This window comes from Astatotilapia calliptera, chromosome 10 (genome assembly GCF_900246225.1).
Source record: "Astatotilapia calliptera chromosome 10, fAstCal1.2, whole genome shotgun sequence".
Lineage (NCBI taxonomy): Eukaryota > Metazoa > Chordata > Actinopteri > Cichliformes > Cichlidae > Astatotilapia > Astatotilapia calliptera.
The window spans coordinates 15126448-15152496 of record NC_039311.1 but is presented as its reverse complement, the minus strand read 5'-3'; the positions used below and the strand labels follow the sequence as shown (position 1 = coordinate 15152496).

The 26049-nt window shown below is 42.4% G+C and overlaps 2 protein-coding genes across 4 annotated transcripts in view; one reads left to right on the top strand and one right to left on the bottom strand.

Moving 5' to 3' along the window:
* slc47a1 (solute carrier family 47 member 1) overlaps window positions 1-14449 on the bottom strand; it is a 26641-nt gene extending 12192 nt beyond the window's left edge. The window contains exons 1-7 of one of the 2 annotated variants that reach the window (XR_003273576.1): window positions 14123-14449; window positions 13666-13767; window positions 3464-3532; window positions 3198-3346; window positions 2797-2839; window positions 2503-2547; window positions 452-549 (exon numbers count right to left, since the gene is read on the bottom strand). Coding sequence is in view for 1 of the 2 variants with exons in the window: in XM_026181750.1 (XP_026037535.1) it covers window positions 452-549; window positions 2503-2547; window positions 2797-2839; window positions 3198-3346; window positions 3464-3532; window positions 13666-13767; window positions 14123-14335 (719 nt within the window). In the remaining variant the exon portion in view is untranslated. The remainder of the gene's footprint in view (window positions 1-451; window positions 550-2502; window positions 2548-2796; window positions 2840-3197; window positions 3347-3463; window positions 3533-13665; window positions 13768-14122) is intronic. The other variant, XM_026181750.1, reaches the window with a different exon arrangement.
* On the top strand, window positions 5777-26049 carry tmigd1 (transmembrane and immunoglobulin domain containing 1). 2 transcript variants are annotated; one of them, XM_026181757.1, is made up of 8 exons: window positions 5777-6311; window positions 6395-6584; window positions 7453-7587; window positions 17850-17934; window positions 18064-18342; window positions 24806-25093; window positions 25226-25329; window positions 25414-26049. In XM_026181757.1, exons 4-8 carry the CDS (start codon window positions 17871-17873, stop codon window positions 25423-25425), a joined length of 747 nt encoding a protein of 248 aa, XP_026037542.1. In that variant the 5' UTR covers window positions 5777-6311; window positions 6395-6584; window positions 7453-7587; window positions 17850-17870; the 3' UTR covers window positions 25426-26049. The 2 variants fall into 2 exon arrangements, with proteins under 2 accessions (XP_026037542.1, XP_026037541.1); XM_026181756.1 differs by lacking the exons at window positions 5777-6311; window positions 6395-6584; window positions 7453-7587 and adding an exon at window positions 16836-16896.

The following is a 26049-nucleotide window of genomic DNA, read 5'->3' as shown; positions in this document are numbered from 1 at the left end:
AACTAACAGAAAGACTGTGGTTTGGCACACTAGGTTTCTCATGAGCTGGGGAAAGACTTTTCACAATTAGTAGGAGTGAGTGCTTGGTAAATGTGAGGGATAGGAGAAACAGGGCCCAGACTGAGGCCTGGGTTGAGTCATCTGCCTGATGAATCAAATGTTTTTCCAGCTGGAATAACTCCTGTCAGAGAACTTTCTTCTTCCTTTGCCCTACACTGCCCCCCTCACTTAAATAAATTTCAAAAATAATAAACATCAGTGCACTGCTGACTCACATTTAACAGAAAACAAATTTTCTTCTCCTCTCAGTCCCCTCTTTGGACAACAGTGTAGTGAACATGGCAGTGACAGAGGGCTTTTTTCTGTTTTATTCATAGATTGTATCTGTTATTCCACCATCAAAAAGTACATAAAAATGAAAAGGCAAAATGAGGCAGTGTGACACACTTACATGATGCCCAAATTGAGGGTGAAGATCAAGACGTAGTTGAAGCCCAAGTTTAAAACATTCGCTATTCCTGCTGTGTACATCTGTGGCAATATGATCCCCTGAAAGATTTTTTTTTTAAAAGACATGATTAGCAATCCAGTATGCAGAGCCACCATTCCTTCGGCAAGAGTATTTATTTACTTAAATTACTTTACTATTTTCCCAAAGACAAATTCAGGTAAGTGTAGCACACTGGTGGAAACTAGAATAAGACATTATCTCACTGAAACTGCACATTAGCTGCTTATGATGTATTTGGTGCTAAAAAAAAAAAAAAAAATAGACCTGACAGTTGAACTAGACAAAAGGGGGACAATATAGGATTTCAAAAAAATTTCATAGTATGTGCATGATTACATTTCTGTCACAGAAAATCACAAGTCTGAACCTTAAAAGGGCGCTTTACGATGTTATATATAATATTGTGCTAACATTAGCTGATAGTGTGGGTAAACAGCTGGAATGGCACAACATGGCACAGTGTCTATATATGCATATATATACAAATATACATATAAATATCTGAATATTTATATATTATTCCCCTCTTGCTCCTGTGGGCAGTCTTTATTTTTCAAGCTCGGGTCCTCTAGCAGAGGCCTGGGAGCTGGAAGTTCCTGCACAGTATATTTGCTGTTCTTAGGACTGCACTCTTCTACACACCAATCTCAGATGTTGTTACTGGGAACTGCTGGAGCCACTTGCCTAGCTTGAGTCCCTGCACCGAGTGCTCCGGCAATCACTGGGACCACGGAAACTTTCACGATCCACATTGTCTCAAGTTCTTCTCAGGAAGATGTGGTGTTCCCTTCTGGTAGTTCCAACCCCTCAGTTCTAACTACTTTCCCTCTCTTTGTTTCCATCCGACTACACTTCTCCAGTCCGAATGACACTCCGATCTTGTTGCTGTACATCATGGTGGAAAGCCCAGCAGCACCTCCATTTCTTGAGGATTCTGAGATGGAACCGGCTGCAGACTGACCTACTAGTGTCCTACTGAGCCACAATTGAGAGTGTGCTGGTGCACGCCATCGCCATGTGGTACGCTGGTTGAACAACAGCTGATAAGAAGAGACTCCAAAATGTCACCAGAATTGCAGAGAAGGTAATCGGTTGTCCACTCCCCTCCCTGGAGTGCATTGCCAGCTCTGGATGTCGCTCCAGGGCCTGGGCAATTTTAAAAGACCACTTCCATCCTAACCACCACCTATTTAACATCATGCCCTCTGGAGAAAGGTTCAGATCCATCAGATGCAACACCAACAGACTAAAGATCAGCTTCTTCCCGTGGGCTGACAGAAGTCTCAATGCACCAGAACACTGACACCACACTGACACACTTCTGCAGTCTTCCCCTTTGTTTACTTATGGTAACCTTGAGTGTGTGTACGTGTGCATGGGAGGGTGGGTGTGTGTGGACGTGGGTATGCACGTGCAAGCAGACCTCTCCCATACAGTCATTCTGTTTTTGCTATTGACAATTTCCTGCGCAATATCTTGGTAAATGTGCAATAATAATAATCCTACCTTTTTTTTCTAACACGAAGATGCCTGTTCATCTTCGTGGCTATGATGGCTGACAGGAGCTTCCATTTGGTACTGAGGCAGGTTATTGGCCAGTAGTTGGATGGGATTGGTCCCTTTTGGGGATCCTTGGGAATCAGGACTGTCTGGCCTTCAGTTAGCCATTACGGGTGTCTCTTGTTCATTTGCAGCTGATTTATTTGTGCTGCCAGTTATTCAGACTGGAGATTCATTCTTGGATGTTTGCACTATGATGGTTATTGGCCCCTGTTCAGAGAGGTTGCTGTGGTCTGCAACCTCTGGTTTATTCTCCTGGTATACCTCTTCAAGTGCTTGCTGTACTTCTTAGTAAAAGGAGAAGGAGGATATCTCCTTCGTAGATACCACACTTAACAACATAACAACATGACCTTTCTGTTTTAGTTTCCCCTGGAAGGTGTCTGACTCCTACACACCAGAAGCATACTTGTTTCATCTCATGAACCTACCTGGTTTTGCAGGTAGGCAACCTGCAGCTGGTACAGAAACATAGCCTGTAGCAGAAAGAAAGACAACATGAATTTAGTTGTTTGTTTGTTTTTTACTAAATTAAATTGGCAGTAATAATTCTCAAACATGAGGGTTAAACAACTCAATACTAGTGCGCTTACTAAACTGCTGCATGTGTGTTACTAAATGCAGATGTTGAAACACTGCAGCTGATAAGTACACAATAACTAATAATCTCAGTCAAGGTTAGGAAGTAAGTGAACTAAGTCTCAGTCTCAGTTCATTAAACTCACTGGAACAGCTGGTAGAAATGCCATCACATATATCTGGGCAATTCTGAAAGGGAAGCAAACAAAATGATATTCATTTAGTGAAGCAAACATAAAGACAATCATTCAAGTTTGCAAAAAGTGCATCTGTAAATTCATTCATTGTGGGAAAGTGCATCAGCACTGTCTTCACATTACATCAGTTTTCAATCGTAGTCCCTTGAAATCAAATTTAATTTAATCTCATACAAATTTACTCAGAAACTCTGAAAACACATATAAAGCTGAAGTTTTCTAAGCACAGAATAGTATTAGTACTGCTGATAAAAATGCCAACAACAGAACTAAAAATATAGATTTGTATTCCTTTTTTTCCAGTTATATATTCAAAGATGCTACATCAGCTTTAAAAACCATGATTTTACCTCGCCACCTCTTCCTCTTGGTGCATGAGGATCAGTAGGCTGTAAGAGTTCATGATAATAGCCCAACATGGCAGGCAAAACGCCAGCAGGATCAGTGAACTCCTTTGAAGAATCACTCCAACACGTTTCATGTTTTTACTGCCAAAAGTCTGCAAAACACAAACAATGCTAATGGGAACTGGATTTGACTCCATAGTGAAATTATAACCTTCCCGTGGATAAAACCGCTGCAACAATAATACACACGCACAGTGTGGTTTGCTCACCTGAGAGATGAGTGTATCACAAGCCAAGGCAAGGCCATGGCCTGTTGCAACTGTGGTCGAATTAACGGTCTGAGAGGTGAAGAATAAAAAAAGCCACACTTTAGTAAACAGTTCATACATTCATTATGTCCAAAACTTGAAGTTGTATTATAAATAAATTTAAGATCATGGGTTGCTGTCACCTTCAAATTATTCTTAAATTAAAAATGTATTACACTTCAACCTTTGACAATCAAAATACGTATCAAGTCAAAGAGAGGCAGTTTTGCACACCAAGATGAAAGTTGGGTTAATGTTGCATCAAACTGAAATGTGTCATGTACTCCATTCCTTTGTATATTTTATGCCACAAAGCAGCATAAAATATAAAATGAGACCAGATCTTGAGATGGAGTCACACCATCCATTCTGGCAACACCCGTCTTCAAACACAGACTTCACTTTGAGCTTACTTACATTATACAGTAGTCTTAAATGATTGTGAAGCTACTGAGTGGACAAATTGGTCCACAGACAGAAAACACCTGGAAAGGTACTGAAAAGCACCCAAGAGCTGTTCCCACTATTTTAAAATGGTGACACATACGAACACAGAAAGAGAGAGAGACAGACTCACAATATAAAAACAATAGGGGCGAATCGTGGCTCAAAGAGTTGGCAGTTCGTCTTGTAACCGGAAGGTTGCCGGTTCGAGCCCCGGCTCGGACAGTCTCGGTCGTTGTGTCTTTGGGCAAGACACTTCACCTGCTGCCTACTGGTGATGGCCACAGGGCCCGGTGGTGCAATATGGCAGCCTCGCCTCTGTCAGTTTGCCCCAGGGCAGCTGTGGCTACAACTGTAGCTTGCCTCCACCAGTGTGTGAGAGTGAATGAGTAGTGAAATTGTAAAGCGCTTTGAGGGCCCCGAAAAGCGCTATATAAATGCAATCCATTATTATTATTATTATTATAAACATCCATCACTGAGGTTAGTGCAACTTGATTTGCTCCTCACAAAGATGTAGGGTGATTCAGCAAACACAGAGCACTGGACCGTTTTCGGAGTATATGCTCAGAGCTTAAAAACTTTCTTACTGATCAAATGAAAAAGCAAAAATGTTTGTAGATTTTCTGCCATACATAGAGAAAATAAGAGCTGTTTTCATCTCTGATACATTGCACTTCAATGATCCTAATTTCAAGTTACAGGCCAGAAACAACAGTGAGCAACCTCGTGTCAGTGGAGTGATTTTCAGATGAAAACAAAGGTCGTTAAAGCGTTGATAGATAAAGTTCTGTTTACTTCCAAATTGTTTTAAATGAATCAGACGAGGTGTACTAAAATCGTGCTAAAAAAAAATTGTCCCTGGAGAATGAAATTTCTTTGAATTTGTTCAGCAATCCAAACATAAAAGATCATGCAGAGTAATAAATAAATAAATAAATAATAAATAAATAAATTTTTATTTATATAGCACCTTTCAAGACAGAATCACAAAGTGCTGCACATAAGATTACAAGTCATAAAAGATTTAAAAAGAGAAAATAAAACAGGCAAAAAATTAACCAAAAGCAGTTTTAAAAAGGTAAGTTTTGAGTTGTTTTTTAAAAACAGCTACTGAGTCCACAGTTCTTAATGCTTGGGGGAGAGAGTTCCACAGTCTAGGGGCCACAGTGGCAAAAGCTCTGTCACCCTTAGTCCGCCTCTTAGTATTTTTTATAGCAAGTAAGCCCTGATCAGATGACCTCAAAGACCTGCTAGGGACATAGGGCTGTAACAGATCAAAGTTGTAGGCAGGAGCCAGTCCGTGCACAGCTCTGTAGGTCAAGACCAGGATCTTAAATTCGACTCTAAATTTAACAGGAAGTCAGTACTTAGTTATCAAAAATGAAAGGGATACCAACAGAAAAGAAAAGACAAAGAAGATGCTACGATTTTCACAGGGAGTGGCCAGGACAAGATTAGAAATTAATCTATCAGAGGGAGAGCTGAGACTGAGTCGTTTAGAGACATAGTTAAAAAATTGAAAATTGACTCTACTGGACAAAGCATGAGGAAAAGAGAAATATCACAAATAGGATTCATGGATGCAATGAAGGAGGCCATGCAGAGGGTTGGTGTGCAGAAGAGGATGCTAGTGACCAGGTAATATAGTGGCAGATGATATGCTCAGACAACCCCTAAAAGGAGCAGATCCTAGTAACTACAGCCTCTGGTTGCATTTCAGTTAAACAATAATAATAATAATAATAATAATAATCTTGATTTTTTTTTAAACAATAAAATATAGTTTGATTTTTTCTTACTGGAAAGGAAAGGAAACCTAATCTCCCATTAACAGAAAACACAATATATTAATTCTTACTGAGTTTTGCAGTCCCCTTGCTAATTGTTCCTTTGACATTTTGAGTTGATTTTGCTGGCGGCAAGGGACAAAAAACAATTCACACAGTGCACTGTACTAGTGCTTAGCTGATCTCCTCTGATCTGTCTGATAGTCAGTGAAATGATCCTTTTGGGTGTTTCTTAACAGCTCTAAGGCTTACAACCTAGTAAGCAAGCAGCAATAGATCATTCAACCAGTTTTTTTTTGTTGTTGTTGTTTTTGTTTGCTTGTTTACTTTTTAGGCTTAATGTTAACGAACAAAAAAGAAAAGAAAAGAAAAGATTAAACTGCTTTATAACCAATCAAGCCCCACTGCAGTAAGGCTATGGAGCTAGCCTAACCTAACCTCACGCCAGTAGCGGGAAGTTAGCAGGTTAGCAGAGGGGATAGAGTTTGTATAAAATTTAAGTTTTAAAATATTGCTTTTGAACTGAAACTCAACCAAAACCAAATCCTGAGACTGGACCGCACTCACAGGCAAAGGTAAAGGAGAAGCTCTGTCATTTTTAGATGGAAACTTTCAAGCACTAAGCTAAACCGGACTTGCCTCTTGTTGTACCGGTCAGGCAGCTACCTGGATGCTTGCACACCCAGTCTGGAGTCTGGAAGTCATTTATAAACAGGAGCTCCGACTGAAATGTTGCAGGATCAAGGATGGATCAAGTTGCAATCAGCAAGGTACAGTATAATCGAGTGAAGGAGAGGGATAGCAGGCCAGAAGCAGGCATGCCGTGCAGGAGGTGGACTACTATGCAGGTAGTGTAAACTTTTACCAAGTTAAAAATAATGCTAACAGAACACTTAGCATTAACGACTACATTCCTGGCATATTGAGAAATGTGTAGGGTCATTTCAGAGCTGTTAAAGTGGCTAACACCATATCAAAGATATGATGGAGCAACTACAGTTCATTCACTTTTAAACACTAAACCACAAGTCTCAAACATAATTACAGGCTCCAATCCGGCCCACTGGACAGCTAGAGGTTATAGATTTTGTACTTTTAACTATCTTTACATAATATTTAAAAATTTCTTACTGAGAAAGACCTCCTCTACTGCCATTCATGCTACACCAAAGTAATTCAGTAGAAGATAAGCAAATAAATGACAGAAAAGATTCTGTTTTTTAAGAGTATACTGTAGTTTTTACAGTGGTTCTACATTTAAATATTTTCTATGAAATTTCTGTTTTATAATTATAGGACAGCCTGGGCAATAAGCTGCCTGAACTTTCTCTGTAACTTTACACATTTGTTTTTTTCAATTTCAATCCAAAAATTTGTGCTTTCATTTACTACACCAGCATTTCTCTGTTATGTAGGAAAACTGACACATACTGTTGAAATTGCACTTCTTTTTCTTACATTAGGATATCTCAGGGATTAAATGTATAGTTAAATGTCTTTACACTGAAAGAAAGTGCAGCATCACTGGTTTGACCTACTTAAAATCAAAGTGTGGTGTATTTGGCCTATGATGTAAAATGAGTTTGACATCCCTGAGAATACAAGGAAGTATTCATTAATTCATCGAAGCAAGTTCAACAAGCTTTAGCATTTGAGCTGAAAGGACAGCACTATCACTGAGGTGGATGATTGAGTTTTGCTTCTGCTTTGGACCAGATAACAACTTGTTCCTGCACGAAAAGCTAGAAAGGAAACACCTGTCTCCTGTCCACTTGATAAAGGCATCCTCTGTTACACGAGAGCTGGAGCTACAATGAAGGATAAGGCAAAGTCCTTCTTCTGCAAGGACAGGTGAGTAAGTAGATATTTTTCTTGGCTGGTTACTCTTTGCCCATCTCCTTGCCGCTTCAGCACCTCGGACAGTGACATGACCTACTGGGGTTTTGTTTTTGTAGCGCAGTTAGTCGACTTTAAAACACTTTTTTAATAAGATCAATCTAATATTTTATAGTATCACTTTTATGTGCATTCTTAAAATTCATAAACGCATGAGATTTTGTTTTTGATAATAACTAGATTTGGTATGCTATTGTGCTTGTTTCCTTAACAACGTTGTTTTTCAGTTAGAGTACAGGCGACAGCCCCTCCTAAGAGAATGTACATGATTCATTAGTTGATATTAACCAGTGCTTAGTAGAAGTTTGAATTTTCTAAATATTTCATTCAGTTGTGTTTTAACCCTTGTATGGTGTTCTGGTCTGTGAGACCCATTTTCAGTTTTTTTCAAAAGAAAAATTAAACAATTAATTATTTTTTCAACCTGAAATTCATTGGCTTTGGCTTATTTTCTGTGAAGAACATAAATCCAAACTAATTTTCAATGACCTCATACTGTACCTCCCCCCACGCATTTACATTACATACAAGGTGTTTGGGTCCACTGGACCCAGGTCTAATAAAAGTGTTGAAAGTGTAGGTCCTGTGTTCCCACACTCTGTCTTCCTCCTTTCTGGTGCTGCTGATAGTGTTTTCTTCCCCTCCTGCTCCCGCACAAAGTTGCAACATTGTTGAAAATTCAACTATCAACACCGTCTGCTCTGACATTCCCGCACATTTTACCCTCTTTCTTGAGGGATCCAAATTTTATTTTCTCATACCCTGTCCCACCTGCAAATTAGGGGCATAATACTATAAATAAGACTTTGCCAGTGTGGTTCTTTATCCCAACTGATCAAGATGGCAAAAGATTATCTGCTGCGAGGGCCATCCAATTGATTTTGGAAGAGAGAGGGGCTTCGGATGATGATGTTGACAAAGAGGTTTCAGAATATTTCACATTTCTGAAAATTCAGAGTCTGACAGTGACTTTGAAGAAGAGGATGAGGTTGAGCACCATTTAGTAACAAAACGAAGACGAGTACCCCATCTGCAGCCAGCTCCAGGACCAGAACAAGCCCACCAGACAGCAAGTGAAGAAACATGGATGTCAATAACTGGTGAAATTGAATGGTCTTCTTGCCCAAGAAATGAGCCACCCTGCAGAGCTGTTACTGGGATAAGCCAGGGCCAACACGGCTGACAGTTACTCATGTGCAGGACATCAAGTCTTCATTTGAGCTTTTCATCCCAGATTCCATCCAGAAAATTATTCTGGATTGCAGTAATCTAGAAGGAAGGTGTTTTTTTGGAGAGAGGTCGAAGGAGATGGACCAAATTCATCTAAGAACCCCAAAGGCCTACTTTGGGGTTCTTATCCTTGCAGGAGTTTTCAGGTCCAAAGGGGAATCGACAGAATCCCTGTGGGATGCAGAAACCAGCAAGAACCTTTCCGTGCATCAATGTCTCTGGAAAACTTCCACAAAATCTCCAGGATTATCCGTTTTGATAACCGAGACGACAGACCAGCTCGACGGCAAAGAGACAAGCTAGCTGCCATCAGGACAGTGTGGGATAAGTGTGTGCACCACCTCCCCTGTTTTACAACCCTGGGCCTAATGTCACCATTGATGAGCAGCTGATCCCATTTAGTTGTGGAACATATTGCTTCACGTGTAAATGTGTTGTGTCTTACCACTCACTCCACTTGATTATAACTGATTTATTTTTTTTATAACATTTTATTAAAAAAAAAAAACTAAAAAAAAACGAGGAGCACATTAATTCATAAATGTGATCTAACAAAGGTAAAGGGAAAAAATTAACCATGTTTGCTGTTCACATGTCTTGTAATTGGGATGAAGTAAACATCTGTTCAGTAATTTAACATAAAATTGTTTGATAGTGTTAATTTGGAAAGCCAAAACTCTAGCGGGTCCACCAGACCCATGAACACTGGCTGAGTAACAAAAATATGAACACCACACAAGGGTTAAATGTGCAACAAGCCACATTCAGAAACTCAATATCCAACTAGTGCCTCGCCATCTCAAACTGAAAAGGTTTCAATTACAGTCAGAAAGATTGTGCACACGACAGCCAAAACAACCCAACATCAACTTCTAGCCCAGGGTAGTGCTCTAAATTACAAAATGGTTAACATGTTAAAGTGAACCCCGTCTCTGGGCTGGGGCCCTGGCTGGGCCTTGGGGGCTTGGGTCCTGGTTGGTGTGTCGCCTGGGTTGTGGGCGGGTGGGTGTATGGGGGCCCAGCCCTGGCGCAGGGTGCCGCCAGTGCATCGAGCCACCTGGGGGGCTCTTCGACTGGTGGGGGAGGCTGTTACATCTTGCAGGAGGTCTCCTCTCTTCAGAAACTCACTCTGCAGGAGGGGGAAATATAGGAGAGGTGAGGAAGCTCTCAGTCTGGGTGTCTATTGTCTTGTGTAGTCTGGAAGATGAGTGGATGACGGGGTGAGTGCAGTTTTCTCTGTGGTGGGGTCGGGTGGGCTGTCCCGGGCTTTGTGGGGCCAGGCGGTGCTGCTGAACTGGGCCCCGGTCCGGATGGGCCTGGGCCCCCTTTCCCTGGCAGGTTGCAGACAATGGGGGTGCCTACTGGGGTCAGCGGGGGAGCTGGCCCCAGGGAGGGGTCACTTACCCCTCCCTTCCTTCCCTCCCCATCTCCAGCTGCCTCCCTCTTCCCGCTCCACCACAATCACCCACACATGCAGGGCCTTGGGGTAAAGGTGTGTCACCAGGGTGCAGGGGAGGCACCCCCCCCCCCCCCCCCCCCCCATCTGTCCCCTTCTGGCTGCCTGTGCCTCAGTTTTATCCAACAACTTAGACATTCACATTACTCACACTCTCATTACACATACATATAGGATCTTAGGGGTGGGCACGCTACACGGACTCCAAATTACCATCAGGGTGTACACCTCACCCCTGGCGTCGTTGCACACCTCTCAATTTTAAATACATGTAGACATTGAGGGCTAGCAGGAGGGGCTATGCGCTTACCTGCTGCTCTCTAGCAGGTAGCTCCATGTCCTCCTGCGTTTTAAATGCACCTTAGAACACACATGCATCAACACTACATATGAGCGGGTGGAGGGAGGTTTGGAGTCTTCACACACCCCCGTTCTCTGCAGCCTGCTGGAGCGGGGGGGCTAGGAGGAGGAGCTGGTCATCCAATTGGGGTCTGGAATGTGGGGCCTCCCTGCTGCTGCCGAGTCGGGGCAGTCTGCTTCTCTCCACCCCAGGGAAAAGGGTAACACTACCTGGGTCTGGGTGCAGTTTCCCCCTCCAGGGGCAAGGGTACCTTGACCTGGGGTATAGAGTACGCTTGGGGAGTGTGATCGTGTGTACAGCGTCTCTTTATGTCTGTCTCCACGTTGGGTGAGTGTTGAGTAATTGCATATGAGAGCATGAGGGTGGGAATGGATGTTTGTATCTGTGTGTGCCTGTATGTCTGTGTCTATATGTCAGGTTGGGTATCAGATGAAACCTCTCTGGGGACATCTCAGGACCTCCAAGGTATGGAGGCCTATCTCCCCCCACCCCTTCCCCTGCCAGTGGCGGACTCCCTCAGACATCGGTGCATTGGTGGTTGTTTGTGTCCAAGGATGGGCGTCCGGGTACACACTGGCTCACTCCGGGTGGCTGCTTGTCGGGGCCTGGAGCCTGGGGCTCGCTCGGCCACTTCCGGGGTGGGGTGCCCTCAGCCTCTCAGCCTGGGGCTCGGTCACTCTGGCACAGCTGGCTGCCGACAGAGCTCACGGGCATGTCACTGCAACCCCCCCCCTGGCTTCTGCTCCGCGGCTGCTGAGTGAGCCCTCATCTGGGGCTCTCCTCAGCTCTTTCTGGGATAGTGGCGCGGCTGCCCCTCTGTTGGTCTTCCTTGGTCTCTTGTGTTCTGAGGGCCTCTGGATGTCTGGAGTTTTGATCTCCTCCATACCTGCTTCATGCCCTGGAGGACGGGGCTGTGGCTCCCCACACCCTCTAACACAGCGGTCCCCAACCTTTTTTGCGCCACGGACCGGTTTATGACCAACAATATTTTCAGGTGTCGCAGATAAATACAACAAAACAAAACTAGTACCGGTACTGAAAAAAAGAAGATTTATTCATAACACACGTGAAAAGACCCAGGAAAACCGAGTAAACGATAAAAACGATAACAAAATAACGCTGAAAACCGATAAAAACCCTGAAAACCATACATTTCACACCTGAGCCTCAACTCTCGCGGCCCGAGGCCCGGGGGTTGGGGACCGCTGCTCTAACAGATCATTACATGTAGGAACCTTTTAAATACAAGCGCGCTCATGCTCACAGGTGTACACACAGGTGCTCACCCACACAAACTACACCCTTTTTGGCTCCTACCTCTAAGCACACTGTGCGCTGTCGATCTTACGTGCTACACAGTAGTGTTTAATATTTAGTATTTACTGTTATATTCCCATAGATCATCGTGATGTTGTTTATTGTGTTGCTCTTTTTTTTTCTTCTGCTTGTTTTCTCTTTTTTCTTTCTCAACAGGTGATCCAGGTGATTGATATATGTATTTTTTGTCTGCTTATTTTGTTGGTTTTTGTTTTTTGCACTTTATCCCCGTCCCTCTTCTCCACTGTTTTTCTTTCCCTCTTTCTTTCTCCCCTTTCTTTTCCCCAGTCAAGTCTGTCCCGTATTTAGCAAGTGAAAATAAAACAAAATAAATAATAAAAGGTGAATCAAATAGACCATTACGGCAAGGCTGGGATGGTCTATTTGGTAAAGTAAATCCATTGGGCATCTTTCTTCACCTTTAGACAATAATTCTGATGGCAAAAGAGCCAAACAGGACAGGCAAAAAAAAAAAAAAAAAGTGAACCCCAAAAAGCTTAAAGTGAAGTGTTTGCCCTCTAAGTGCAGTCAGAACTGTAAGTAGGCTGTTCATTAACATTATGAATAAGTACAATTAAAGCCTATCACAAATTAAAGTTTTGCCTTAAGGAACCATTCATCAACCCTTCATGCCTTGTGTACGTAGGAACAGGCTAGAAATGTTGCTTAACAGGCTAAACCCAGTAACTCAGTATTTTTTACCCCTCAGCTGTAAAAGGCTGATGAGATATTTTTATCCACTCTCTGGGCAGGTGGGAAGGCAGCGTCAACACCCAAGTTTGTAAATACAATAACTCGAGAATGAGGTGACCAGGAGTTTCAAATTCATATCTTAGACGTATCTACGAAAAATCTTGGATGATTTTGAATCCTGGTGACCTCGACCTCAAGGTTATAGGTCCTTTCCTAGGATTTTCAGATTTATACCATTTAGACCACTTGTCACATCTACTAGGAGGCTGAGGGGTAGCCTTGGCAACCGCCAGTTTGTTTGTTTTTTGTTGTTTGTTTTTAAATTAATTTGCAGTGTCCCTTCCCTCTGAGGTGACAACTGGACCCAACTCATACCTGTAACAGGACCTCACGGCGTAACAGAGCCACTGGATCCCTTCACTGCATGCATCAGTGGTTCTGATTTTCCTTTTCTTTTCTCACTTCTCATATAACTAACTATAGAAACCACTATAGTAATAAGAGTTATTAGCTATGTTGCTGCTCTTTGTTTCACCACGTGGATTTGTCTCTTCTGTTGCACTCAATGAACAAAATAGTAGTTGAATTTCTGCTTTGCAAATAAGTTATAATAAAGTTCCTGTATAGTTGTTCTGAAAAGATGCATAAGCTACAAAGTTTTGTTTTTGGTTTTTTTTTACCATATTGTTTTTAAATTTGGTTAATTTTGGTGAATTGAATTGCTTATGGAGCCATCCATAGTGGCTACTCATCCACAGAGGTTGCTGCTTGGCTATGTCACTCAGCTGAGATGTAGACCTGCACTGTATTTTACACATACCAGTACATTCAGGCAAACCTGCATCACCTCCAGTATGCAAAAAGACAAACAATTTAGAGAGAAAGTGGTCTTATTGCGCTACCATAACAACCCACAAGAAGCAGACAAAGCAGTGGTGCTAAAATTAACTGTTCTGAAAAGGAGTACAGTACGTACCGCTGAGGCCAGTGCATATCCAGCCAGTGCTGCATTGCTAATGTGACCACAGAATATGGTGATAACAAATGACAGGAGGAAGTTCAGAATCCGCGACAGCAGCTGTAGAAACAAGCAGGACTTTAATAATTTGCTGGTACGGTGAAAGCACAGTGATTTATTGCCATTAACTGTGTCCAGGGGACTTGTCAGTACTTGGCAAAGCAGTGTTGTGAAATCACAAGGCACAGACTTGTCTGCATTAATATTCAGTCAGTATAGACAACATTTTTTCTTAGGCATGCAGTATATTCAGTTTTATTTGAGAAATAGTGACTAGTTTCACTACATTATGTAAACCTGCACTAAAAACAGTAATTCTGCACTGCAGGAGTGTGCTGACTGTGCGTATTATAATCATGGGATCCCCCAACTAAAAAGGAAAAGAAGAAAAAGAAGACCACTTTCTGCTACTTACCAGTGGGCCTGTGAGTCGTAACACTTGGTAGAGTTCTTCTCTGTAAGCCTGCGGCAACAAGCGTTTCATGCAACTACACTCAAAGAGTTTGGATCTCACCCATGATGCACCCTCGTCTTCCACAGCCCCTGCCGTCTTAGCAACAGAAACCTCAGCAACGGGCCCTGCACCGGGCAAGGGGTGTGCTGGTTCCGGTGAATCCAGCTTCTCCATTCAAACACAGAAAGAGAATACAGACGGGAGAGAGGAGAGAGAAAAGTTAGAAAGCACTGGTGGGAGGGAGCGAGAGTGGCAGGGAGGGAGTGGGGTAAGAGAGTGCAAGGGTAAGAGGGGCAATTGGCCTATCTGGGTTTAGAAGTGCGACACATGCACTTCTTAGAAGTTATTGATTAAATTATGTGGTTTTGGGATGTGGTGGTGGAAACAACAGATTAAACAAAATAGAGAAAATAAACATGGGAGGTGACGGCTGGAGAGGTTTTGGAAAAGAACAGAAGACCTTTCTGATACAAGGATCAAAACAGGGCTGACAAACGTGTCTTGAAGTTGGGGGAGGGAATGCAACGTGTTTGAGTATTTGCTCTGTGTGCAGTGTACGACTGCGTGCTTTGTGAATATGTTACATGGCATATTTTGTCGTGTGGGTTTACTTGCGCGTTTGAGTGGTCTTGCAGGGCTCAGTGGTAATCTGATGAGGAATGCCTTGTTTTTCAGTGTATACAAGGAATTTTGATGGCATCTGATCTGCAGGCTTTGAGTAATTGGTGCAGGGCAGTCATGCTGTTTGTGTTTGTGTGTGCTGGTATTAGCCATTGATTGTAGCTCCCTCTGAATGGACTTTGACTAATGATTTTTGGAGTTGTCCTTCCTCGTGTCACATAAATCAACAAAGTCACATGAGCACAAAAACCCGACCGCTCTACAACTCAAACATTTACTCACAAGCATTTACAGATAACTTGACTTTATAGTCTTTATAGTCGACTGACTATTGAGAATAGACCACCTCTCACAACACATGGGGACCTGTAAATCCTATAAACTTACATTTATATGTTAATGAATTGCCTGACGACTGATGGTGATTTAATCACTGAAACTCCAAAAAGGCACAGTGTGGAAATGAACACCTAATACATATCATGTCCACTTGATCAAACTGATTTTAACCTGGCCATGGGCTCAGTCAGAAGTTAAAGAATTAGTTTACACAGTAGAGCTGAAAAGTGTGTGTGTGTGTGTGTGTGTGTGTGTGTGTGTGTGTGTGTGTGTGTGTGTGTGTGTGTGTGTGTGTGTGTGCCTGCACATGGATAGAAAGAGTTTCCTGTCCATAGTGTGCGATCCAGTCAATTGTGCAACAGCATCATAAAGAGTGTCTTTTTACACCTCTGTTTGTGTTGCAATTGCAGCTAACCTTTGATCTTTGTGTGATCACATAAGGCTTTCTTAAAGAGCGAGCGCAGAAATCTGTCATAGATTAAAAAGTACAGCATTGGCAGTGGTGAAATAGATGAATGAAGACGGTCCAACCGTGAAGGCGATGGTTATTATTACAACTTGCACTTTAGCATATGTGCTAAGTCGCAAGAATAAAAGGGAGAGGAAGCTGGCCTTTTTCCTGCTTCAAATTTGATTTCTGATTTATTTCTGATGTAAAGTAATAACTAGGCGTAGTGTGTCCGCTGCAGGTCTTGCTTTAAAGCTACTTTTAGACGTCTACTCCACCTGGAGTCAAACATTGCATGCACAGCACTGTGACTTAACAAATTTAATTGCTGAAGCATCAGAATCTATGCCTCAGCAAACAGTGGAAAATTTTGAAGCAAAGTTTAGCCAAGCATATTTCACAAGCTATCAGTAAGGGTAGTAACATTATTTGCATTCCTCACAAATGCTCATTAAATTAGCACATTTTTGTTGTTGTCGGTCCAGCAGTTGGTTCAGAAATGCTGATTTAAAAAAAAAAACTTAGGGCAACCCTGAATTATTAGCATGTTACAGAGCAGTAAACCCATGTCTTTGAAATTTCTGTTACAGTTCAAATTTCACGTCACGTCTCATTAACATTTGTTAGGTTTTTAGAAAAAAAAAAATTCTTACATGTTTTTATATACTCACAAACTTCCATTGCACTGATCTGCGTTTACCGTCACTCATCTGACATTAACAGGAAAGGCAGGAAAATTGACAAGGAAGTAAATCCACAAACACTATAGTTACATTTATCCCTTTTCCCACAGCAAAATAACAATGCCTTCCGCTCCTTTTCAAGGACACACACAAATTTAATGTATAAGTAATTTATATATTTTGTATTATTTTATAGTATTAGAAATAATTAATGGGCTTCCATTGTAACTTGCTTCATAAATAAATGTGTAGAAGTACACTGATTTTAAAGAATTTTAATTTAATTTTGAAACCCTCCAACCATTGATTTTAAGGGTTTGTGATAAAATAAAAATTTAACTATTAAAAAGGGTGTTTTTTAACTTGGCACACACACCCAGTTTACTTTTAGTGCCATTGTAATGGCTACAGCCAATAAAGGTTTTCCTTGTGTTAAAAGTGTCCACAATAAAAGATGGAAAAAAGTCATGGGTGGGAGGATTTAAAGGGTGTTGACATGAAGGCAAATACTATTATAAGAAAGGCATTTTGAACGAGACGGTAGTTATAAAAAGGGACCTGCGAAGTACGGACTAGGAGCTGATCCAGGTTAAAACAGTCATTCATACCCTCATGTAACACAGACAAGATACAAGCTTCATCAGGTAAATTCGTCTAACTCATCTCAGAATGCGAAACATTTATATATATATATATATATATATATATATATATATATATATATATATATATATATATATATATATATATATATATATATATAGCTTGTGAAATATGCTTGGCTAAACTTTGCTTCAAAATTTTCCACTGTTTGCTGAGGCATAGATTCTGATGCTTCAGCAATTAAATTTGTTATATATATATATATATATATATATATATATATATATATATATATATATATATAGTATAATTCCTAAAATCTTTCTTATAGTTTTAAATCCGGAGAGGTTTTTTTAGGATTTTTAATGCTGTCCTTAATATCTAACAAATGCTGAAAAAAAAGTATTTTTAAACAAATGTGTTTCCTTTCTGAGTCATAAAGTTCTGGTTGCCAGAGTTGGAAATAGTCTGATTTAAACTTAAATCAGAAAAATCCCTTTTTTTTTCTGTAGACGGATTTTGAGATATTTTGATGCTAGCTGATTTTTAAACCAGGTTTGTAAATGTACAGCCAGTCAACAGTTTAACACAGCAGCTCATCTGCTTAAAACCTGTGTAACACAGACATTTTCAGGTCATTCAGATCAGGTAGTTATTTTTTTTTAAGGTTACAGAAGGATAAATAAGTTGAATGTTTTTTAATGGCTTTCTCTTTTTTTAGAAGTGCAGAGGAGAAAATGTTTGCACTTTTGTCTGGAATGTAAATTTAATCTGAGGCTAAAATTCCGAGAGACTAATGTTTAACGTATTTTTGGTCTGTTGTTTGTCCTGTTAAGTAAATGGTTAGAGGTCTTACTAGCTCTCGATGAAGAACACAACAGAATGCGGTGTCTGGTGGTATGCCACATCTGAAAAAACTTGTAATGCTTTAGCTTAAAATTGTAAATGAATTGCATACCAGTGCTTTTTCTAATGATCTCTTCCTTTCCTCCAGGTTCATTGAAGGCAAAGCAAAATGAAGTTTATCCTCAGAGCCGCAGTTTTCCATTTCCTCGTCCTCTATGCAGTGCACGTTTTAGGTAAGTTTGTTGTTTTAGAAAGACCTGGTCACAGGGAATGTATCTCAATCAGTTTTCTTGTCACTATTTATATTGTCAAGATTTACTCCCCCGATCTTACTCAACTTCCTTTTCTTCCCCATCCTAAAGGCATTAATATCCAGTCTAAACCTGCATTCAACGATGAGGGTGTTATACAGGTAAAGCTCAATGACCCTGTATCGCTGGTTTGTACGCTTGGTGTTACTAAAGCTGAAGAAGAGCTGGTCTGGCTGAGGAATGATGCAGCAGTTCTTCTGAAGGAAGGGAACAACAAGAATCGCAGCAGTCTGTGTGTCACACCAACCTATGAAGATAATGGTGCCAAGTTCACTTGCCACCAAAAAGGCAATTCCACAGATCAAGTCTCTGTCACCCTGAATGTCACATGTAAGTCCCCTTAAAGAATTCTAATCTGTAATTTTTTTTTATACAGATCAGAATTCTTAAAAAATTACAGGCAGACGTTGTTTTATTACAAGAGATCCACATGCCTGTCACAGGTTTGAATAAACTTAAAACACCTGAGTTTCCTAATGTGTTCTCAGCCTGTTATAATTCTAGACAAAGAGGAGTAGCAATTCTAATACATAAAAATATTAATTTCACAGTACTCGATACAGTTATAGATCCAGAGGGCAGATTCCTAATCGTCAAACTATCTATACTTAACCAAAAGCTATGTATTGTAAGTATATATGGTCCAAATGTTGATGACCCCTCATTCTTCCATGGTTTTTTTAGTACACTCTCCGAACACCTAGACTGCACAATTGTTCTTGGGGGAGACCTCAACCTGGGACTAAATGAAGAAATGTATAGGCTCAATACAGCAGGAACTCAGCGTAATTGGCAGTCCACAAATATAATCAAACAGTATATGAGCGACTTTGGTCTTTGCGATGCATGGCGCTCCCTTCACCCCAACAGTAAGGAATATTCTTTCTTCTCACATGTCCATCACTCCTACTCTCGTCTGGATTGTTTTCTGGTCAGCAGCTCACTGCTAAGTAACATTTCAGACACTGAGATTCATCCTATAGCTGTCAGTGATCATGCTCCTGTATCTTTAACACTAATACAGAAGAATAATACTACACCAAGTAAAAACTGGAGATTTAATACATCACTGCCCAAAGACGAAGAGTTTATCAAATACTTTAAAAAAGAATGGACTCTATACTTAGGCTTTAATGACATTCCAGGAACATCAGCATCTGTCCTCTGGGAAGCAGGGAAAGCCGTGATGAGAAGTAAAATAATCTCTTTCTCATCACATAAGAAGAAAGAAGAAAACAAAAATATTCAGGAACTAGAAAAAAACATCAAATTCTTAGAAAAAGCCTATGTGTCACAACAAGATCAAGAAATATTAAACAAAATATGCAAGACAAAACTAGAATTAAATGAAATTATTAATAAAAAGAATACATTCTCAGTACAAAGACTTCGCCTGCAAAATTATGAACACGGTAAATTATGAATATGCCTTCCAACAACTGCTCACACAGCACAGCAAACACACCGGACAATTACATCCACGCTCTTTGGTTCTGTCCACCAGTTCAGAAGTTTTGGCGTGAGATATGTGAAGACTTATCAAAGTGTCTGAAATGTAACATTCCAGCCTCCCCTTTAGTATGCTTGCTGGGCAACTTGGATGAGGTCACTGCAGAAATAAACACAGCCCACGTTGTTTTTACGGCCCTATGCATTACCAAGAAAATGGTCCTCATTAACTGGAAAAATAAAAATAATCTTAATTCTAACCAATATAAAAACCATCCAATAGATCACATTAATCTTGATACAGCCTCTGCCATCACATTTGATCAATCCCTTTGGGCTCATTTGATTGACTTAATCACCTAGTTGGGGTGGGGGGTCATGGTTTGATCCTGCCTTCACTATTGTGGTTGATATGGTGGTAGGGACGGCCTTACGGTGTCTGGGGAGTCCCTAGGGACGTTTTCCCTGGAGGGCCTAACCCGGGGGATGTGGCCATGACCTGGGTAGGGGCCCTGATGGCTCTTAGATGGTGTTTTCCTTGTGGCTGCGTACAGCGGAGATGGGGGAGGGTCTGTGCTGGCGGACGTTGGTTACTGGCCTGGTAGCCTGGCTGCCCCTGGGTAGGTCCGGGACGGGCGCGGAGGCTTGGGGGTCTGGGGGTGCTCCGCCCCCGGTCTGGGGTGCTGGCTGGGCCTTGGGGGCTTGAGTCCTGGCTGTTGTGTTGCCGGAGCTGTGGGCGGGTGGGTGCAGGGGGGCTCAGCCCCAGTGCAGGGGACCTCTGGTGCATCGGCCCAACTAGGGGGCTCTCTAACTGGTGGGGAGGTTGTTATATCTTTGCAGGTGGTCTCCTCTCTACAGGAGCTCACTGCACCCCACCTCACTGCAGGTGGGGGAGAGATATAGGAGAGGTAGAGAATGAACTCAGCCTGGGTGTCTATTGTCTTGGGGCTGGGCGGTGCTGCTGCTGCGGGCCCCAGTCCGGATGGGCCTGGGCCCCCTTGCCCTGGTGGGTTCCAGAGTGTGGGGGTGCCTACTGGGGTCAGCAGGGGAGCTGGCCCCAGGGAGGGGCCGCTTGCCCCTCCCTTTCTTCCCTCCCCATCCTCAGCTGCCTCCCTATTCCCGCTCTACCACACCCACCCACACACGTAGGGCTTGGGGTGCAGGTATGTCACCAGGGTGCAGGGGAGGCATTCCCCCTCTGTCCCCTTCTGGCCGCCTGTGCCTCAATTTTATTCTGCAACCTAGACATCCACATTACTCACACTCTCACATAACACATACATATAGGGCCTTGGGGGTGGGCACGTTTTACTGCATCCAGAGGATGGTCGGTGTACTCCAACCCACCTCTGGCGCTGGTGCCCTACCCTCAATTTTAAATGCATATAGACACTAAAGGTTTTCGGGAGGAGCCGTGCTGCTCTCTGATGTTTTAAATGCACTTTAGAACAGCACACAGCAACACTACATATGAGCGGGCGTAGGGAGGTTTGGGGTCTTCACTCAGCCCGGTTCTGTTAGCCGTCAGGGCTGGGGGGCTGGGAGGAGGTGCTGGCCATCAGATTGGGGTCCGGGATGCGGGGCCTCCCGGCTACTGCAGATAAGGAGGTGGTCCACTTGCCTCCACCCCAGAGAGAAGGGTAACATCTCCTGGGTCTAGGTGCGGCTTGCCCCTCTGGGGGCGGGGGTACCTGGACCTGGGATATAGAGTATGTTTGGGGAGTGTGACTATCTGTGCAGTGTCTATTTGTGTCTGTCTACACGTGGGTGAGTGCCAAGTATTTGGTTGTGTATATGGGGCTGGGAATGCACGTTTGTGTCCGCGTGCGCCTGTTCGTCTGTGTCTATATGTCAGGTTGGGTCTTAGACTCAACCTCTCTGGGTACATCTCAGGCCCTCCTAAGTACGGAGGCCTATCTCCCCTCACCACACTCCCTGCCGGTGGCTGATGCCCTCAGACGTTGGTGTGTTGGTGGTTCTTGTCAACTGGGGCTGGGCTGAGCCCCTTCCGGGGGGTGGGGTGCCCTCAGGCCTCTGGCCTCTGGGCCTGAAGCTCGGTCCTCTTTGGCACAGCTGGCTGCCGGCAGAGCCCGCGGGCACGCCACTGCAACCCCCTCTGGCCTCTGCTCCGTAGCTGCTGGGTGACCTCTCGTTTGGGGCTCTACTCAGCTCTTCCCAGGACGGTGGCACGGTTCCCCCCCTTTTGGTGGTCCTCCTCGAGTCCTTGTACTCTGGGGCCTCTGGATATCTGGGGCCTGGATCTCCTCCATACCTGCTTCATACCCTGGGGGACGGGGCTATGGCTCCCCACACTCCCTAGCAGATCGTTACATGGAGAAACCTTTGTAATACAAGCATGCTGATCCACACAGGTGTGCACACAGGTGTACACACGGGTGTTCACAGACGCGGACTACACCCTTCTTGGCTGCTGCCTCAAAGCACATTGTGCGCTGCCTTTCTTGCGTGCTGCACAATAGCGTTTAATATTCAGTATCTACTGTTATCTACTGCTAGCTAGTTTATTGTGATGGTGATGTTGCTCTTTTTTTTGTTTGCTTTCTCTTCTGTTTTTTTTTCTCCATACAGGTGATCCAGGTGTTTTGTTTGTTTTTCTTTCTTTCTTCCCCCCCTTCTCACCCTCTCTTCTCCCCTCTTTTTTTGTTTCTCTCCCTCTCTTTCTTTCATTCTTTCTCCCTGTCCTATCCCCCAGTCATGTCTGTCCTGTTTGTAGCATCCGAAAATAAAATAAATTCATAATTATAATAAAGGTCAATCAAATGGACCAATATGGCAAGGTCATGATGATCCACTTGGCAAAATAAATCCGCTTGGCATCTTTCTTGGCATTAAGACAACAATTCTGATGGCTAAAGATCCAAACAGGACACAAAAAAAAAAAAAAAAGAATTCTGATCTGATCTGTTTATTGTATTTATATATTAATACTCCCAGCCAATACTGAATCACTTTTAGATGAATTTGAAATTATTTAGCCAAGTTAGGAATCAGAAACAATATAACTGCATAATGACCAAAACTATCACACTGACTGACTGAGTTCAGTTTTATGATCTTTAAATAGTGGGGCAACGGATCACTGTATGTGTATGGTGTGCGTGGTCAGTCTGTCAAGCCATAGTTATGGCCAGCGCTAGCAGTCCAAGTGGAGGAGCAGAGGAGTTTCCAGCATTTAAGCAGCCCTTTGCTGCCCAGTCCGACCGGGCTAAAACTATTATAAGGCCGTATTCCGTTGTGCAAAAAAGGGGGTTTAAACTATGATGAACATGCTTGAGCCACGCTATGATATCCCGTTGCGCGTCCACTTCAGTGACAAGATCGTTCCAAGCATGTATGAGCAGGAAAAGTCTAAAGTTATGCCTGAACTGTTCCAGGCATCTTCTGTTGCCCTAACTACAAATGGGTGGACCTCCAGGGCAACGGAAAGCTTCGTGACCGTGACTGCTCATTATATCACAGTGGAGTGGTAAATACAAAGCCCTGTACTGCCCTATATTGCACCTTAATTTGTTTTTATATAATTGCGTGGAATGAGTCTTGAGTTGAATGTTTTTTAATAGCCAAAAAATACTTAAATAAGTAAATGGCGAGTTAAAGTTTTGTCTTTTTGTCTTTTTTTGCTGATCCGAAAATTTATCCGATCCATGACTTAAAACTGTGATCCGATCCGAACCGTGAGATTTTGGATCCGTTGCACCACTATCTTTAATATGTATCAGTATTCAAGGTTGGATTGTCATCATACTCTGGAGCATAAACAGGTTGTCATCAGGACACTACAACACAGAGCGAACGACATCCTCGCAAACATGCCGGGTAGGGCAGCAGAAGAACATCATATCAAAATGGCCCTGGGTAGATGTGACATTCCCAGTTGGACATTTGACCAGCCAGGAAGCCACCTAAAGAATACTTGAGGAGAGAATTACAACCCATGCCTAAACGAAAACCTTTTGGTGATCCTGAGACACATTTTCTCTAAACAATGCGTCTCTGTGGCTTTCAAACCAAAAAACATGCTATGTCAGAAAATTGGTCCACCCCAAGGATCTAGTCTATGTGTTTAAGTACAAGGAGCATTTTTGTAAAATTATACATCAGTGAAATCAAACAACCTCTAAGCTGATGACACAACACAGAAAAGCTACCTCATCAGGCCAGGACTCTGCAGTCTGTTTAGACCTACAGGCCAGCAGCCACCCTGTCAGTGATGCTGATGTGCACATCCTGGACACGGAGGGGTTATATTCTATAAAACAGAATATAGAAGAAAATATGCTGCCATAGGCTGTAATTTATCTGTGTGTAAACAAGCAAATAAGACAGAACACAAAGCACATTGAAAGATGGAAGTATTCAGGAAATGCATTTTTATGTGGATTTGTTTTGAAAGAAAGGAAGCAAAGGTAGGACAAAATTCATCATGTTTTTCAAGTGGGATGCATAATTTTGGTCTTGTTTTGCTGCTGGTTCAGAGAACTTTGGTTGGAGCGTGATGAAACATGCAGTTTTGCTACATGTCTACTTGCTCTTTAATTATATGTTGTTTTAGCTGTGTTTGGTGATCGTAGAAAATGTTTTTGAGCCTTGAGCTCACAAAACATTTTGATTTTTCTGTGGATGCCACAGATGTTTATATTTTAAAAAACAAATGTGGCGGCACATCTCGTGAAACCTGATGTTTTCCATCTTGCCCCCAGTACTGGGGTCATTAGCATTTAACAGGTTTTAAACTAAAGGACCAACCAAAGTAGGGTTCGTTACCTGTTAGTTCATATATTTTTCACTGATCTCAGGGAAAAAGTACAGCACCACAATATGTAGATCTTTAACATATTATACTAGTAGTCCTCGTGCCCACTCGGAGTGGAGTGACTAGTCTCGACCATGGAGAACACCAAACTACGCATGGACCATTCAAGTGGACTTGCAGGAAGCGTGACTGGAAGGAACTGACCACGATCCCATCTTTATTCTAGCCCTGATTTGTCCACGATTATCAGTGATCATGAGTACAACGTTTGGGTTTTTATAGTAAACTGACATCTGGGTTTTTGAAAAGATTTGAACTAGTTGTTCTGTGGTCACATTCCTGCATGACAACAGCACTTTAACAGGGAATTTCCATTTTAAGAGGAGGGAGGGATGGAATCATACAAACACACCCAACATACCTGTGCAAATTTTAATGGCAGGCTGGTCATGGAATATTTCGGTTTGAATCAGTGTAGCTGCTAGGTTGGTTACGTTGATGTGCATCTATCTGGAAAAAATTACTTCAATAATCTCACAAGCATTAATATTTGCACTGATCATTTTTCAGTCGCCCCAAATATCTCTGAAACAGTGGAAGTTACAGTTGAAGAAGAGGATGACCTTGTCTTGGAGTGTGACACAAGGGCCAATCCACTTGTCTCCTCTGTGACATGGTCACTAAATGGAAGCCTGGTGGATCTACTAGCAGATGGCCTCTCTGTGATCAATAATGGCTTAACAAGTCAGCTGACATCCAGCAAAGTGAAGAAAACCTTGCATGGAGGCATGTACACATGCACAGTGGACTCTCCTATGTATGGAAGTAGCAGCAGGCATTTCCAAGTCACAATAACAGGTGAGCTCACTAGATCAGCACTCTGCAATGCTACCCAAGCCACATCTCCACATTAAGTTGTTAAGTGGATTATAAAAATCAGTGCATGATATTATGGCTTGGTTATTAATGTTTTAATCTTCATTTTTACAGACAAAACCCTGAAGTTCCCACTGGGGCCCATGATAGCTGGGCTGGTGGTTGTGGGCCTCACTGCTCTTCTTGCTGTTGTTTCAAGGTGGAGGAAAATCGTAAAGGTAACGCACAGAATACACGTGTGGAGTACAGAGACTGACTGATTACAACCCAGACCTTCTAATATTTTAAATCTCTTTTAACAGTGCTGCAAGTAAGTTGTGCTCAAAATAACCAGTCTTCTCTACATCACCAAACGAGACAAGCCATGAAGATAACGCCACTACTACGCCACTATGTGTAAAAGACTCTGATTATCCATTATTGTGTCCTTCTATTTAATTTTGTGATGTGATGAGAGATACATCTATTCTACATTTAAGTTTTCTTCCCAATGTATAAACAATGAATATATATACATATATACTATATGGACAAAAGTGCAGGGCTACATATACATTACACCTACAGGAGCTGCACAGCCATGGAAACTCACGTTATGTAGCTCCCAGCTTGTGCTGATGTTAATGCCAGAGGACATTTGGACCTCTGCAGTTACTGAGCGAGCAGAGCACTGCCGACTTTCATGCACTACACTGTAACTTCATATGATCTGCTACATTGTGTGGCTCCTGAACACTTCCACTGTACAATAATACTACAGCTGACTGTGTACTATCTAGATGGAGAACAACTTCAGGAAGTGACTTCCTGTAATAGAAATATCCTATCAAACTCACATTCAGCTCTTTAGCACAACATGTTCATTCCCAAATATTTGTAATGGGAGACAGCATGGCTAGGTGCTTGATGTTATACACCTGTGACAGCAGGGCTGAAAA